Here is a 16,671-nt window from a genome sequence, read left to right as displayed (position 1 = left end):
AAATCGCGCATAAGCCGCGGCTAATACGCGTGAAAATACGGTACTTGACAGCTATGGACACCAAAGCAGGGGTCAGCGTTTGCATTCCACTCGAGAATCGCAATATGTTAGAGGGTTGTTCAAGCACACAGATGGGGCCATATCACGGCCTGGTGGCCTTTTCCGGTTGGCACATCTACGCTGTAACGCAAGCTGACCCAGTGCGAGCAAAGTCCATTCATCTCATGCATAAACTGAGTTAAGCATGCCATTTCAGCAAAATTCTGCACAAAACCTCATATTCCGCGGCAGACCCTCAATTCTGCGAATTTTTGCAGAATCACGGAATCGCAGAAAAAGAAGGGCCTTAACAATGACATATTTTAAACGTTGCATTCCTGCAAGCGAGCAATGTTTGACATTCTGGTGCCAAATGTTCTATCATTGCTTTGGGAGTTGGAAGCACACCAACATTACAACATTAGGAAATTGTGTGTGTTTGCTGTTCCCAAGTACAGTAGAACCCCTTTATAGTGAAGTCGTCCAGACCATGAAAAATCTTCACTATATCAGGGTCTTCACTACATCCGTAGTTCACTTTTCTCTGGCATGTATGACCCACAGAATGCCTGTAAGCAGCAGATATTGGTTGTAATGGAATACATACACTTTATTTACATGAAAACACATGATAGCAAGTACATTTGGAACTGGTGCTATCTGAAGTGTTGCAGCAAGGTGGTCTGCCAAAGATTTTGCCTGGAGAATGTTCTTCTGTACATTCTTGAACACTCACGGTTTCTTTGACTTGCCGACCACGAGGGCCGGTAGCTTTTCGTTGCCATCCGTGTTGCAGCGCAACAGAACTGTGACACGGTCTTTGCTGACTTTTCCACCAGCACTTCTGTTACCGTGCAGGTTGTAAGTCTTGTTTGGCAGCTACTTATAGAAGACTGCCATTTCATCACAGTTAAAAACGTCCTTTGGTGCATATCCTTCCAAAATGGTTGGAAGCACTTCTTTCAACTCTGCGACTGTCGCATCGTCAACCGCATTTTCTTCTCCGCATACTCTGTGGAACGATATTCCATTGCGTAGTTTGACAACACCAAACAAAACAAAGTGGCGAGCCTGGATGCCTGGCTGGTTGGTCATGACTCATGACCGCGCCTTTCATCCTACGTCATTGATCACGCCCAACTTCCGGAACACGGCGGCGCTACGTGAGTTCCGTTTTCGACCACGGTGGCAGAACGAGTCTTTTTTTTTTTTTTTCGGGAAATTTCGAAGTTTCGGTCGTCTTTTCTTCACTATATCCGGTTCTCGGGCAGAAAAGTTTTCACTATAAACCGGTTGCAAATACATAGGCGTCTATGGGCATTCAATCGGGACCGAGATTTCCCTTAACTACATCCGTTTCTTCATTACATGCGGGTTCACTATAGCGAGGTTCTTCTGTATTGTAATCTTTTGTCTCATCTGGTTCATCAAGCAAGCCCTTTCCACATTTTCAAAAAGTCACCTTGTGGGTGTTGCTCGGCATTGGTGAAATAATTGTCAAACACCAAGAAAGTTGTAAAAGTTGAATGGAACGACCTTTGCATAAAGGGTAAGCTTGAGTTGAAACACTACAAATAAAACAAGGATTTGATGTGGATATTTCAGGTGTACTTTCCATATTTGCTGATCAACAAAAAGCGATATGCTGGATTGTTGTACACAAAACCTGAAACCTATGACAAGATGGACTGCAAGGGAATTGAGACAGTCCGTCGAGACAACTGCCCTCTAGTTGCCAATCTCATTAACACGTGCCTGGAGAAGATTCTCATAGAAAAGTAAGTAAGCTATGTTCCACAGCTCAGACTGCTTCTAGTCAACATCACAGGGGCTACAGAAGAGGTTGATCGTATTTGCCAATTTGCTTTGGGCTGCATCATCATACAAATGGGCAATTGATTTGGAGCCATGCTGTGACTAACAGGACTGATAATTATGATTGATCGTCTGTGAACAAGTTCAAAGAGAAATTTTAGTTGTCGTTCTGCATGCTGCCTTCACTTTGCAGGGGCACTAAACTGCTGCCTTCACTTTGCAGGGGCACTAAACTGCTGATCAGGCTTTTTCTAAAAACTGCACACAGTGAAAGCAGGAGTTTCATTTTACCTATACATGTGCAAGGCCTGGTGAGCCCCAAGCTCCGTCATTATTTACAAAGCAGGTCAAGGGGCAAAATCGGCAAACATTTCCTTCCTTCAATGTGTCTGCAAACGTCACTGGGCTAAGTCATGCGGTGCCGACTTATCACAGCTCTTTATTTCCCGGCTTGCCACCGAATGTCGTTTTGTGTCACCAGCCAACCCTAGTCATCCCTGTCATGCGGAGTGAGCACAACAATGTAGTGCACTTCTGAAATGTGCACGGCCCATTTGCCTTAGGCTATGTTTAACAAGAAGCATCAACAGACTCTGGCAGAGCTTTTGGGACCAACAGACAAGCAACAAGTTACACACTATAAAACCTAAGATAGGCACTCCTCCATCTACAGTTGCCGACCGATTTTTCGGACGTGCTCGATTATTCAGACTCGTTCGCGGAACGACCGCGGGTCCCATAGAGTTGATGTATAAGAACGTCCAAAATTTCGGACGCCGTGCAGCTCCGTCGCTCGATATTTCGGACTGTGTTTGCCCAACCCGCGAATTTCTCTCTTGGGGTGACGGAAAATATTGGTATCATCTGAAATTCGTATCGAAAGAAATCAACCAACTAAAATATTGAGGCAAAAAAATAGGCAGTGATGATTGTTCATTTTCTATTCCTCTGAGTAGAAGAGGTCTGTCATAGCGCTTTTGCGTCTTCATTTTTGGCCAACGGCCCAGCACGTGCTGTCCGCCCGCGAGTCGCGCCACAGCGCTGTAAAGCGAGCTTCACCTAAAACACGCATGCGTTAGGTGAAGCCGACTTGCAGACTTGATGACGGCGGTGCCTCTCGCAGTGTACGTTGATGAAATGTCGCTTCGGGAAATAGAAGCTGATGTTATCAGGTAGAGATGGAAGCGCGTTAGGAAAGCATCAACAAATTTTTCCAGCCTAGTAGGGCTTAGTAAAGTTTATTTTGAAGCGAAATTCGTTTTTTCGGACTGCTCGATTATTCGGACATTTGCGCGATCCCCGCCGAGTCCGAAAAATTGGACGGCGACTGTACATCCAATCGACTATATGAGGTGCTGTCCTGTCGGCTCCGCCTGGGACACACCTACTTAACCCACTGATATCTCTTGCGGGAAGGAGACTCTCCCGAATGCAGTCACCGTGGGGAACAATTCACAATCTTTCACATCCTCATTACATGCCCAGCATATCAGCATCAACGTCATTTGTGTCGTTGTCAAAACAAAATGTCAACGTCATTTTGTTTTATTTGATAGAAACGTCTTACCCACTGCACCCGGCACTTTTGCTGGGTGATAAAAGTTTTGTACCCTTTGAAAAGGTATGTAGGGTACCAGGGGAGACAATAAAGAAGCCGAGGAATGGGGCACGAGCCTCACTCGGTTCATAACCAGGGAACAGTGTACTTGCTCTATTCTTACATTGTCTCCCCTGGTACCCTACAAGGTATACATGTCTTTTAGAGATACCGGGCTTTTAAAGGATGTGTGTTTTTAATTACTAATCTAGCATTTATCCCAGTTTTAGTGAACACACAAATTTTACTTAGATAGAACTTCCAGTAGTATTTGGCACATTATGGCCTTTGTAGCTAGTGTGCCAATAAAAAATCTAATTAAATCAAGTCAAATCAAATATTTACCTCTGCACAGTTGGTGCTGTGGAGTGGCTTCACCATTAAGAAATGGTGCTCCTTATCAAGTAATGTCATGTCAGTTACTGAAAGCTTCAGAGAGATGTGCAAACACATTGTGTCACGATGTCCCTCATGAACGTAGTCTATTGACTCAAATACAGTAAAATCTCATTAATTCAAACACCCACCATCCAGACCAGTTAGTTTGACTTAAGCAGTATTTTGACTTATCAAACAACTGCCAAATTCTGATAAAAATTGACCCCTAAACTGTTGCATAATCCACAAATGGATCAATATCACCTTTATTTGTAGTTATAACTTAACTCACACAATACTCTGCAGATGTACTTCAAGGATTACAGACATAGCCACTACTGCTGCAATTACTACAAACCACTGGTTGTGGTTGCACTCTAACAATAATCTGATATCTTTCCTTGCTTCCTGTACATTTTGTGTGTCAGAAAGCCTTGAACCCTTTTTCTGTTCTTTGGGCATGCTCCACTGCTGCCACTTAACAAAATCTTCAACTTCTTTGCCAAAATTGTGGATAACGTGCTCTTTGGTATCCAGAAGTCCGTGGCAATCTCCTTTCGATTTTGTGCCGGCTTCAATCGCTGCTGTCAGCTCGCGCTTTTTTGCAAGCGTGAAAGTCTTCAACCTGCGTTGCCTCAGCGTCGACAATGACATGTCGCATAAAACTTAACAGCGTGCACAGTACACACAGTTCTTGACTTTCACTGCGTCCTCACGTCTCGCGCTAGTTTTGGAATCACGCAAGCCTCGATCCCGTCGACTCTCAATCAGGTGGACTTGGATTGGATTGTGTTGGCTGGCTTGAAGGTGGTGTTTACCGATCCGAAGTGAAATTTGACTTACAGATGAAAAATGTCGCCTGGGACGAAACACTTAGCAGTGATTTCGACTTCGATACGATTAATACGATTTCGACTAAAGCAGGTATCATTTACATTATGGGAATACAGGCCATTCATGGGACATCATGGGCGTTAGACTTAAACCTAATTTTGTTCTTAACCGGCGTTTGACTTGATGAGATTTTACTGTATAACTGTCATTAAAAATTTCAGCGATATAACTGGTGGCCGACGTAACCTGCAAAATGATGTTGATGCCATTGTTGTGAGGGGTCGGTGTGTTTGTGAAATAGTGCACAACATGTTTTCTAATTAGCTGCTACCATGTCATTGGCAACCTCCATAATTTCAGAAAACATTTTTCAAAGTTAGTAGAATATTATAGTAGTTATAGAATAATATTGTAGCAGAAATAGATACAATGTAGTACTTACATAAACTGAATGTTCCTTTAAGTGTATATGCTCCTGGGAGAAGTACGATTTACAGTTTCAGTTGCATATGAGTCAAGGTTAGGTTGACATAGTGTACTACGTAATTAAATTAACGTGGTATGTATTGTTTGATTGTATTCTTTGTTGTATTCTTTGAAAATGTAGTGCATGCTATGAGATTAGAGCTTTACCAACCACAGTGTTTACCACGTACCAGATCATAGAGCATTTATCGCCACAGGTGATACTCGTGTCTTGCAGCATACAGAATTTCAAATGTATTTCTTAACTGGACTATACTTATGGGTATGGTGGGTGACGGTGGTGGCAGTGGGGTGTGGCCCTTGCTCTTGAGACAGCCACAATATTATGACAACAATATTGATATGATTGCATCCAAAGCTTTGAGAAAGCTAGGGTACCTGAAACGAACGCCAAAATCGTCTACTGTCAAGACCAAGTTGCTTGCATGTAGGGTGTTGGGATCCCATTCACAGCTAGACTTCAAAACGTCAATAGACATTCAATAGACAAAGAGATTATTCAGAATAGGGTCCCCCACTTTGTCCAGAATAAATACGATCCACTTTTTTCAACGTGGGCTGCTTTATCTGACCTTGACCTTACAACACTTCTAGTGAGGCACGGGACACTTTGTTTCAAAACGTTTCACTCAATAGTCTTCAGCATCTTGAAAATTCCCTTTACAAGCATTATTTACAATTAGCTGGTACCTGTGCTTACCTGGTGCTGGTACCTAAGGAGCTCACATAGACTAAATATTGTTCCTTACAGCTACAGGGTGGATTGTTTTAAGTACATCTTTATTTCAACATTGTATTTTTGAGAAGAATAAGATAGATGGACATGTTTGTAAGTTACCCACATCAGCTGTTTCACTCCTGCTATAGCCTCAATCAGGCTGCAGTAGTTGTAAATAAATTAATAATTGTTCTGAATTGTCTGCACTGTTAATGGTTTTCTTATCATATGTCTCAAGTATTTTCCGAGCGTTAATTTTTAATTGTCACACCACAGCGATCCAAATGGAGCAGTTGACTTTGCTAAGCAGACCATCGCTGACCTCCTTTGCAACCGGGTAGACATTTCACAGCTAGTCATAACGAAAGAACTAACGAAAAACGATGGAGAGTATGCCGCCAAGCAAGCACACGTGGAGCTAGCCAACCGGTAAGACTCTAGAATTAATACGTGATTCGTTGCTTACCTGCGTGACTGAAACATGCAGGATGCGCAAGCGAGATGCTGGAAGTGCACCAAACTTGGGTGACCGTGTCCCATATGTCATAATAGCAGCAGCAAAGGGCACTGCAGCCTACCTCAAGTCTGAAGATCCCATCTACGTGTTGGAAAACAACATACCAATAGATACGCAGTACTACCTGGAGAACCAGCTGTCCAAGCCTCTACTCCGGGTGTTCGAGCCCATCCTTGGTGAAACAAAGGCAGAGTCTGTGCTGTTGCGTACGTTCTCATGATTGCTATGAACTTGCTACTGTACTAGGGTTGCGTGAATGTTCGGATTTTCGAATGCCAAAGCAAATGATGTGTATTTGAATATAATTTCGAATCTAATATGAAATTCTATATATTCAATTTTCAAAACAGAGGAATGCCTCTTTCAACCAGATATACTCGAATATAACTCTGAAGCTGCATATGCGTGGTGCTTCACGTGAACATCTGCTGGCATGTACATGCTGTATTTGGTTTACCCTATTTGTTTTGCTTTTAAAATAAAATATTCACACAACGTTAAAACTTAACATAATATCGTGTGCACTTTCGAAATAATCGAAAGGATACAGGAAATCGTGCTTGCTGGAGAGCAGAATTCGCGGTAACTCGTTACTGTAACTGAGTTCCTTTTTCTGGTAACTTATAACTTGGTAGGTATAAGTTGGTACTTTTGCGCCGTGATAACTTTAAGGTGAGCTCGTTTCTTTATCAGGTAACTTTGCCGAAGTAACTTATGCTATGTTCTAAGTTACTTTTAATTCGCTTTTCACTCACGCCCACGTTCTTGCTTTCTCTCCAGTTCTTTCATGGTATATTGTGCCATAAAACATGATAATCAATCAATGAAAGTATTCTATTCAGGAAGTAAGAACTGCTGCCATTGAGATGAAGATGAACCATTGTGCGCCCACAGGGAGTAAGATGCAAAGCGTTCTAATTGTTGGACATAAACGAAAATGATCTAAGCGTGTTGCGCTACTCCGCAGGCAACTCGAGGTCAAACTCAACTGCTCGCGTGCGCTGCGCCTGTGTAGTGCTATTTTGTGTCCGACGTAACTTGGAAGTAACTCCTTTAAGTAACTCCGTAACTACGAGTTACATTTCAGGCTGAAGAACTTCGTGATTAACTTAGTTATATTTTTCACACAGTAACTTAGCTCGTAACGAGTTCTTTTTGACGGGTAACTTCTCGATCTATGCTTGAGAGTACACTCGTTGTTGATATTCCCACTCTGTTTAGAGTTGCATCCTTGTCATAACAAACAAATATACTCTAGAAACAAACATGGAGCAGCTTCTCTAGCTAGTGTCCCTAATTATGATAGGAATGTCCCTGTATTTGGCAGTAGATACACATAAGGTGCCAAGTACTTGTGTGTGATGTTACGTCTACTCCAGGTGGGGACCACACACGTACTAAGACAGTAGTCCATTCCAAGGTGGGAGCACTAGCAGCATTCACAAAAAAGAGGAGCACATGCATCGGTTGTCGTGCTGTTTTAGACAATGAAAGTAAGTGATTTGTTTTGTTTTTCTACTATGCCAATACCCTAAAAAAATGCTGTGTTCATGCACTGCTTATAAGCGTGCATGAACGTGGGTAAAAGTAAATGAAGTGTGCATTTTTGTACATATATTTTTGAACATATGTATGAACTACAGTACAACCTTGTTAACTCAACTGAACTCATTGTTATCTCAAAATATCTGTGAAAAGTTTCATACGTCACGAAATGAACTGCAGTCTTGCTGTGTTTGACACTGCTTGTCTTGAAAAGTCTTTCAGACAGATATCTCTAAATCTAGTCAGCAAAAGCACTGAAAAGACTAAAAACCTTCGGACAGTGCGGGTGCCTAAATCAGATCTAAAGATGGCACAACCCAAGCAGTGCTGAGGTGAACAGCAATACACGTTCACATCAGAAAGTTTTTTGGCAATAAGTGGTTTGGACTTTTATGATTTCATTTTGTAATTGATGTTGCGTTACAAAAGTATAAATAAATTCTTACAATCAGGGTGTCGAACCAAACCCGAACCTGAGCTGCAGTTTTCACGACACTGTTGAACCCAAACTGGAGCAGAACCCGAACGAATAATAGCGGTAACCGGTTCGCAACAAAACGGTTCAGACATAAAAGTAGTCTGCATAAGAGTTCAAGTGCCTCAATTCCCGAACGAGGACACATTGTTCTCCATATCATGGATTTCGCAAATTCTCACTTCTTCTTCAGAGAGGAGGCTCCATACGGACGAACGAAGCAGGGGTGGAGTAGGCCAGTTGTGTAGCTCTATAGGACGAATATGTGATTGAGCAAGCACCCAACATTTCGCTTTACACGTGAGCAGTAAAAATTAAACAAGTCAGAGACATGAGAAGTGGAGAAGAAGCGTACGCAGAACTGTGCCTGTTTGATTGGTCGTGGTTTGAAAAGTAAATGTAGTTCTGCTTACTGGTAGTGCAATTGTGTCGTGACACATTGCCTTTGTGTTGTGGATTAACTGGTACACTGCTGTGAGCTCGGACAGAGCAAGGCTGGCAGACTTATTTTCGACATGCTCCAGTACGGTTTCAGATCAATTCACGCTGCAAATGCAATGTGCCGGCAAGTACCGTCATTATGTAAAATGCTGTCCATCTTATTAGGCTTCCTTTAAGTGTATCTAGCTGGCACTGTGCGTGTGAAAAAAGCGATTTTGAGAACAGAAAGTAGCAGGACTACACGAGCTTCATCAGTGTGGATGCTATTCGCAAGTGCCCATCCATTTCTCCTTTCTTTCGCTAAATGATGTACCTGACCACTAAAAACGTCAATGCAGACAACAGCAGTGAGTCATTAGCCACGCAATTTCTGATAAAAGAAGTTTTATAGGAGATATAAAATGGAAGCATTGCACAGGTTTGCGAACTGGTTCGACTTTTGGCATGGCCGAACTGGAACGAAATCCATGCAACGCGAGCCCGAACCTGTATTTTTTGCGGTTCGACACCTTGGTTTTAGTGCCTAAATTTCCGCGTCCTACATATTTGATACAAGGCAAATTATCACGTGTAACAAAACATATTCATGTGAAGAAATTATGTCGTTAATGTTCTGAAATATGGTGTGCTTTGATGAGACTCTGTGCATGGTAGCAGCCATGCTTTTCCACAGACGCACAACATGATCCCATAAGGCCGTAAATTTCTTTGCACTTTATAAAGCCTGGTGCTTGTGTATTTGCACTTCGGTTGCATGTGTGGGAGGCAGGTATGGCTTGGGTGTCTGTAGGAAGGGATGCTTCAGTAAACACGGCTCTCAGACTTTAGAGAACCGTTGACCTACAACATATATATATTTGTGTTTTCTGTTCTGAACACACTGGTGGCCCAACAGAACCCTGAACAAACCACTTCTAACCTTTCAGCTGCTGCAGTTTGTGCACACTGCAAGCTCAGGGAGGCTGAGATCTACCTCGTGGAGGTAGGTGCATAAGTCTCATAGAGGTTGTGCTTCAGACAGGTTATTTCTTGTAGGTAGGGTACTGTGTGCGACACAAGTTGTCTGTAATCTCAAAGGAATGCCACGTGCCACTCATCAAGAGCTAGAATTGCACAATATGCCCACAGATGAGTTGCGGTAGCAGACAGTGCTTTCCGAGGCGCATGAGTCTGAGCCTGCCTCCCCTCGGAGACGATATTGGTACAGCTCCATAGTGCACAACACCACTGATACAGGATCACTGTGCCACGAGCTGGAGATTACAGACAACCTTGTCACAGACAGGATCACATGTCTACCTCTGCCTTGTGTGACTGTCTCAAGCTTAGTGTGATTCCCATGTACCTACCTACGCACCAATTATCCCAACAACACATTTTGTTAAGGTAAGTTCTTGCAGGGCGTAGCCCAGGGTGAAGCAGTTAGTTGCTCATAATAGAACTGATAGCTTATAAGGAGGGTCCGCACTTTCGGCTTTTATTTTTGGGCAGATTTGGCGTACGTTTTTCGGTGTTTATTGGTTTTATGAAACCTGTGTTCTTTTATGTTTTCCAGTCGTGTACATGGTTTACTCGACAGTTATTGGCAAATAGAAATTACAATGTAGTGCACCTCAAGCTGCCTTCGCTGGTCAGCATCGAACAAGTCTAACATCGCGTCAAACCTCTGGTCCGATGCAGTGAGTGTAGGTGGCGCCCTTCCACTGACCCAACAGTGCTCGCAGGTAGATGCGTAGAAGAGTATAGACGTCATATACCATTGTTCCTTCGCTTTCCAGCTGGTTGATAATGGCCAAGATTTCGTACCAAGTACCACTATACTTGTGCATATCTAAAAAATCTTTGACTTAACTGCTTCAGCATTTGTTAGGGTCTGTAGAAAAGCAAGTTTAAGACATTTTTCTTTTTAGTAAAGTTGCACTCCTTCAAATTTATAGTTGTGTCTGTAATCTTGTATGTCACTGTACATATTTGCAGTTGGACCTCTAACAATTAACTGTTGGCTTTGTAAACGTAATAAGTAGAGATGTGTGAATATTTGCAAATTTGATATTTGAAGTTTTCAAATATTCAAGTTTTTTTTTTTTTTTCAAATATCATAGCAGACTACAAACGCTGTTGCGGGCTGCGCGCTGGAGTTTTGTACGTTGCGGTAGCGGTGATGAACATGAATAGTAGAACAGCTGTAAAGCGACGCACGGAGCTTTCAAGGTACGATCATCTACGAATGCGTCGCGACACGGTCGGTAACCGAAAGTAGTGCACAGTTGTGTGGAGCCGCCATTATACACAGTCGCCGCTTCAGTGGATTGCCAACTAACTCTGAACATCCGTGTGAGGCCAACAGTTTGGTGAAATTCCGGTTCAACACCTAAATGTTGTTGGCGTTGAGCTGAACACCGCTGTTCACCGTGCCACTGCATGAGTCAAAACCCGTGTCTCGAACACAGTTTTTCCGGTTTCTGCTTATGGTAGTCAGCGGTATGTACTAGGGGTGTGCGAATCCGAATATTTTAAGTCGAATCGAATATCGAATCAAATGGGGAAACAAATTCCGAATACCGAATCGAATATCTGTATCGAATATCTGTGTCTGTATTCGTGCAAAATTGCAATATGTGACTTTCGCACTATAAGTTTCCGTTTTGTAGCCCATGGCTTTAGTGTAATTTTTCTGGCATTAACTGTCACAAGAGAGACATGCAATCCTTCTGTTTAAAGCCCCTACTCTTTAATTTTACATGAGAGTGCTTCCTGCTTTCGAGGTGAGCCTACACTTACTGGAGTACTGGAGTGGTTACCTTCATTTCAAAATTTTATTTCAGGCAGTAGCATGTTACACAGATGAGGCTGTAATTGCTTCAGACAACCACAGGCCATTTGTGAAATAAACGAATTGGCATCCTGCCTCAGCTTTGCAATGAACACCCTTTAGTTTCTTTGCCACTCGCCCTAGGAAGTTGCACTACTGAAATTTTAGACGAAAAGGACATTTTTAAGACGCCCCCTTCTTGTTTGTGGGCTGTATTCATAGGGCCTGACTTTTTCGGGTTTTATTTTTGGCCAAATTCGGGGGGTAAATATCGGGTGATATTTTTCATTTGAAAATTCGGGTGTATTCGGGTCAAATCCCGTTACGGCATATTCTGTCGTCAGGAATTCGGGTGTATTTGGGTGAATTTTTTTTTGTTTGATAAAAATTTGTCTTAACATGGAACTAATGTTTAGCAATGTTATCAAAGTTTATTTTAATGCACGCTTATGAGTGTGCCACGCGACCCGGATGTTTTCGGGTTAAACCCGAATTTTACAGATTTCGTTCGGGGGGGTAAATATCGGGCAGATACGGGTTTAACCCTAAAAAGTCAGGCCCTATGTATTCATTATTCGAGAGTTCTAACTTTTTAAAGGCAACCTCACAGACATCAAATCAAGGTCCCTCGTCGGCACCGCTAAACTACATATGGGAGGGGCGCCACCCCTTCCACAGACGATGTCTACAAAACTAACTTTGGATAACGTTGTCTTAAACTAAACACTGTCCCGCCTGTGTTGGTCCTGAAGCAAGGGCAATTTCTTAAAGCAGGCTTCACCCCATGCACGGAAGCATCAGGTGAAGCCCACTTCGGGTTGTGTCGTTCATATTCGTGGAATAGTCGAATATTCGAAAATTCGAATATTGGATATTCGATTCGCGAATCGAATAGTTCGAGCGTTTGATATTCGATTCGAATTCGAGAACTCTAATATTCGCACACCCCTAGTATATACATATTTAAAAAAAAAATGGCCGCGTGCAGTGACTTCGATAATCCAGGAGTAGGACGTGACGGTATTTCCATTTCGCTTCGTGACAGTATTTCGACATAGTTTCTCGAACTCCTGTGCTGTGTGGCACAGGTCATTTGTAACTTCACTAGCTGTTGTTACGGATGATAGCACAACGCATATTCCCTCATGCCCGACCCCCATGGCAAGATTTTGCTCGCGATTTTTGTCACGTGTCGAAGCGACAAAGTTTTGAGACGTGCACGCAGATTTTTGCAGCCAAAATGAAAGAAGCGCTGAACACGAACGATGCGGAAACAATCACGCGTGATGAGCAAAGTCATGCAACATCGTCGAGGGTTGTGATTTTGCTGCGATAATAAATGAGGCTCTTCCAAACTATGCATTACCAACAGGAACGATGGCATCACGCGCGACGTCATGCGTGAGGCCATCGTTGAGCACGTTGTGAGAGCACAGTGGTGCCATGCGGTTTCTCTCCTACACGACAAATGTGGAAGGCGTTGTCAGTGCAAGAAGAAAGCATTTGCCACCTTCACTTTCCTTCTGAGATATGCTAGTCTGTAAACCATCACAGATTCTGAACATGCCCTTGACTTCCATTCTGTCTGTCTTCACCATCACTTACAATGCCAACGCAGGTGTTCACTGTCCATGAAAGATTTTTGAAGAACAAGTTGTTTTTATGGTTTCCAGCTTGCTTCATGAGGACAGCACATTGTTTCATTGTAAAAATACTATAACTGTACTGTAGGGGACACTGTTGTCTAAAATCAGCACTCCGTGGTTTATCTCATCTCAAATCCCCAGGTGTTCCAAGACTTTTGAGTAATAAACACATGCAATACATGGTCCACCTTCACATATAATATTTGCACGAAACTTTCAAGCGCAATTGATGTAGCATGGGACGGCGAAGTATTGACGAGCGATTTTAGCTAACTATGTCCCCAACAGTACATGTGCATATAGGCATGTATGCCTTATAACATACATACATACATAATAACAACAGTGAAACGCATGACACGGAAGAGATTGTGTCGAGATGTTGTGTTTGAGATTGTCTCTTCCTCTGTTTCCTTCCGTGTCTCGGGTTTCATTGTTGTAGTGTGATCTATGAATGTTCAGAAACAATTGCAGCCTCATCTGTGTAACAGGCCACTTCCTGACATCAAATTTTGAAATCAAGATAATTGCCCCAGTATGTACTCATCTGAAAAGTAGGAAACATTATCATGTAACTTGTACGGAGAATTACATGTGTCTCTTGTGACAGTTAATGCCAGAAAAATTACACTAAAGCCATGGGCTTGAAATTGCAAACTTTTAGTGCAACAAGCATGTATTGTAAACTTTGTATGACTATTCGATATTTGATTCAGTATTCGACATTTTTTCCTCCACTAGATTCGATATTCGATTAAACTTTAAATATTCAGATTCGCGCACCCGTACTGCAATATCGGGCCAACAAACCATACCAACCATACTGTATTTCTTTGCCCTACCCAACACAGTGATGTGGCTGCAGTGCTATTCGGGTTCCTCATGCAAACTGAATTTCTTGGCAGGCTGTGATGGCTCCAATGAACAGTGACACACAGTTACACTTCAGGCTGTTGTCATTCTTTTTTCATTTCATCTGTTTGTTTGGGGAATAGCAAGCCAACTCCTGTATGGCTAACCTTTTCCCTTCATTATTCATTACTCATCCAAATGAACATACCCCCTAATAAGTACTGATTACCACCCACTGAATTTTGCAAGCAATAAGCTGTGTTCTAACACCAGCAAATGTGATCACACTGCATAGTGAGATACCATATTGTTATGTGTATCAATTCCCTTTTTATCTTGCGCAGGTGGAACACCAGACTAGCTTAGAAACAAAGTTTGCAAGGCTGTGGACCCAGTGCCAGCGCTGCTCCGGTAGCCTTCATGAGGAGGTTCTTTGTACGAGGTGAGTTTGTGTCCGTCATTTTGCTTTGCTGCAATCTCTGGAGGGGGACGTCATTTCCTGCTTTTCATTAGTGCAGTTCTGCATTGACTGGGTGTATATCTGTTTGCCTTTGTAACTGGGCATAAATTCACATGTGTGTATACCAGTCATTTTCGCTCTGCGATCAATGCACGTTTTTGTTGTGCGGACCACAGGGTGAAATTTCTTGTTGAGACTTCGTTCATTGCGTTATAAAAGATCTAGTTTATGTAGCAGGTTCCCATAGATATTCCAAGCACGTTAAAAGCTTTATAGGGCCAGCCACTGTGTAATAATAGCTCTGTAAGTCACGTGACCGTACCACCACCATGTGATTGCCAGTCTGTGCTTCCGAACAGAGCTTGCCAAAAATGTGCCGTCAATATTGGCTTTATAAGCTTGTAGAGCTGCATATATCTGTATGGTTTGTACTATGTCCAGTGAAGAAGTCAAATAATGGCTATGGAGACATGTCGGAACTCTTTTGCCTCGGACTCAGTTTGACTGTGCACTTGCTCTCAAATCATGATCAGTACATCCCTGCTAAATGCAGTGCTACATTTTGAGTGCAAACAAACCAATTTTGAGAAGTGACTTACCCAGTCAGCTGCTTTCAGATTTTGTTGGAATAGAATGCAATCCCAACAAACAACCTAGTGTTCACTAATGTGGTCTAAATGCAAGATGCTTTCAAAGGTCCGATAAAATTTCTTGTGCCTGAGCATCAGCGTGATCATTACTTGTCTGCTTGATTGAGAACCAGCAAATTCTGTGTGGTCAAGATTTTTCTTGTGAGCAATCAATTCTTGTGGTGTTCAGGCTGCTAACGTATCCACGTTATTCCTGATGCCATTTCAGTCGTGACTGTCCCATCTTCTACATGCGCATGAAAGTTCAAAAGGACTTAACTGACCAGGAAAAAGTAGTACGTCGCTTTGGGACTCCCTCGTGGTGAAAGAGTAGCGGCGTTGGTTGATAAGTGGACTTACACTGCGTGGCACATCTAACACTGTTATTTTCCACCCATGGAGACACCTCTGTTGTTAACCTTTCCATGCATGAATTGTATATACATGTGTACATAGTGGGATGTTACAAATTCCAAAGTAGATAATAAATTTACACTTTGAAAATGCATTGTTGGTGACAGTTGTAGGTGAAAGGAGCAAAATGGTGTCATTTGACAAAAGTGATTTTGTGTTACATATGATGCACATCATATGAGCTGTGAGGACGTTGACAATTCGCAGTTCTTGTGGCTTTTCAATGTTTTCCAGGTATGTTCCTGGAGTTTGTTTCAGAAGGGTTATAATTTTTTTCTGGTATAATTGCAAAAATGAAGATATATTTGGAATGAGAGTAATCCAGTGAAGATGGTATGGAAAAATTAATGCACATCAGACCATCCACATTAGCTATGAGAAAGTGAGTGCAAGTATATAATGTGACTATATTTCTCCGACCCCGGGGCGGGACATCTGCAGTAAGGGATGGGGGGGGGGGGGGGGGGGGGGGGGTAATAGCTGGCAGTCAAGTACGTATATACATTTTATTTATTTATTTTCACTTTATATTCTTTTGTCTGTTTATTTTCATTTTCATATTTATATGCACATCTACGCATCATATGCATATCTACTTATTGCACACATCAAATGCTTTGTCCAGAATGTACTCTGTTTGGTGTGTCGGCATATTTGCAGACACGAAAACAAAGTCTCAGCCCAAGCTTGATGAACTTGCTGTTCAATTCCGTCATCATTATCAGCACCGCAATGATTGATCATTTTATTGTGGGATAGTGAAAAGGCGAGAGAAGAGCCGTTTAATGAGGGCAGGAAGAATGAATGCGGGTGGTTGCAACTCGCGCTAAGATGCAGTGATGATCATGGCGATGATTCTGCCTCACAATATTAAGACCATGCTCCCACTGAGGCAGCTTGATGAGCAAATCATGCATAAGCGAGCTTTGCTTACGACATAGTATTGACCCTGGGATGACTTGATAGCCGACAAGTCTAAATGTTCAATTGGCTAGACAGTGGAAAGATGCGAG

At 42.5% G+C, this 16,671-nt stretch overlaps 1 protein-coding gene across 3 annotated transcripts in view; it reads left to right on the top strand.

Moving 5' to 3' along the window:
• Window positions 1–16,671, top strand: part of LOC135394249 (DNA polymerase delta catalytic subunit-like) — a 52,797-nt gene that overhangs the window by 34,389 nt on the left and 1,737 nt on the right. For 2 of the 3 annotated variants that reach the window (XM_064624901.1, XM_064624904.1), the window contains 6 exons: window positions 1,645–1,817; window positions 6,144–6,296; window positions 6,355–6,590; window positions 7,764–7,877; window positions 9,772–9,827; window positions 14,500–14,597. In XM_064624901.1, coding sequence (XP_064480971.1) covers window positions 1,645–1,817; window positions 6,144–6,296; window positions 6,355–6,590; window positions 7,764–7,877; window positions 9,772–9,827; window positions 14,500–14,597 — 830 coding nt within the window. Of the gene's footprint in view, window positions 1–1,644; window positions 1,818–6,143; window positions 6,297–6,354; window positions 6,591–7,763; window positions 7,878–9,771; window positions 9,828–14,499; window positions 14,598–15,473; window positions 15,753–16,671 lie in introns of those variants that run through there. The other variant, XM_064624903.1, reaches the window with a different exon arrangement.

This window comes from Ornithodoros turicata, chromosome 5 (genome assembly GCF_037126465.1).
Source record: "Ornithodoros turicata isolate Travis chromosome 5, ASM3712646v1, whole genome shotgun sequence".
In the NCBI taxonomy this organism is placed as follows: domain Eukaryota; kingdom Metazoa; phylum Arthropoda; class Arachnida; order Ixodida; family Argasidae; genus Ornithodoros; species Ornithodoros turicata.
Note: the sequence above shows the minus strand (reverse complement) of the source record. Positions and strands in the feature narration are given on the sequence as shown.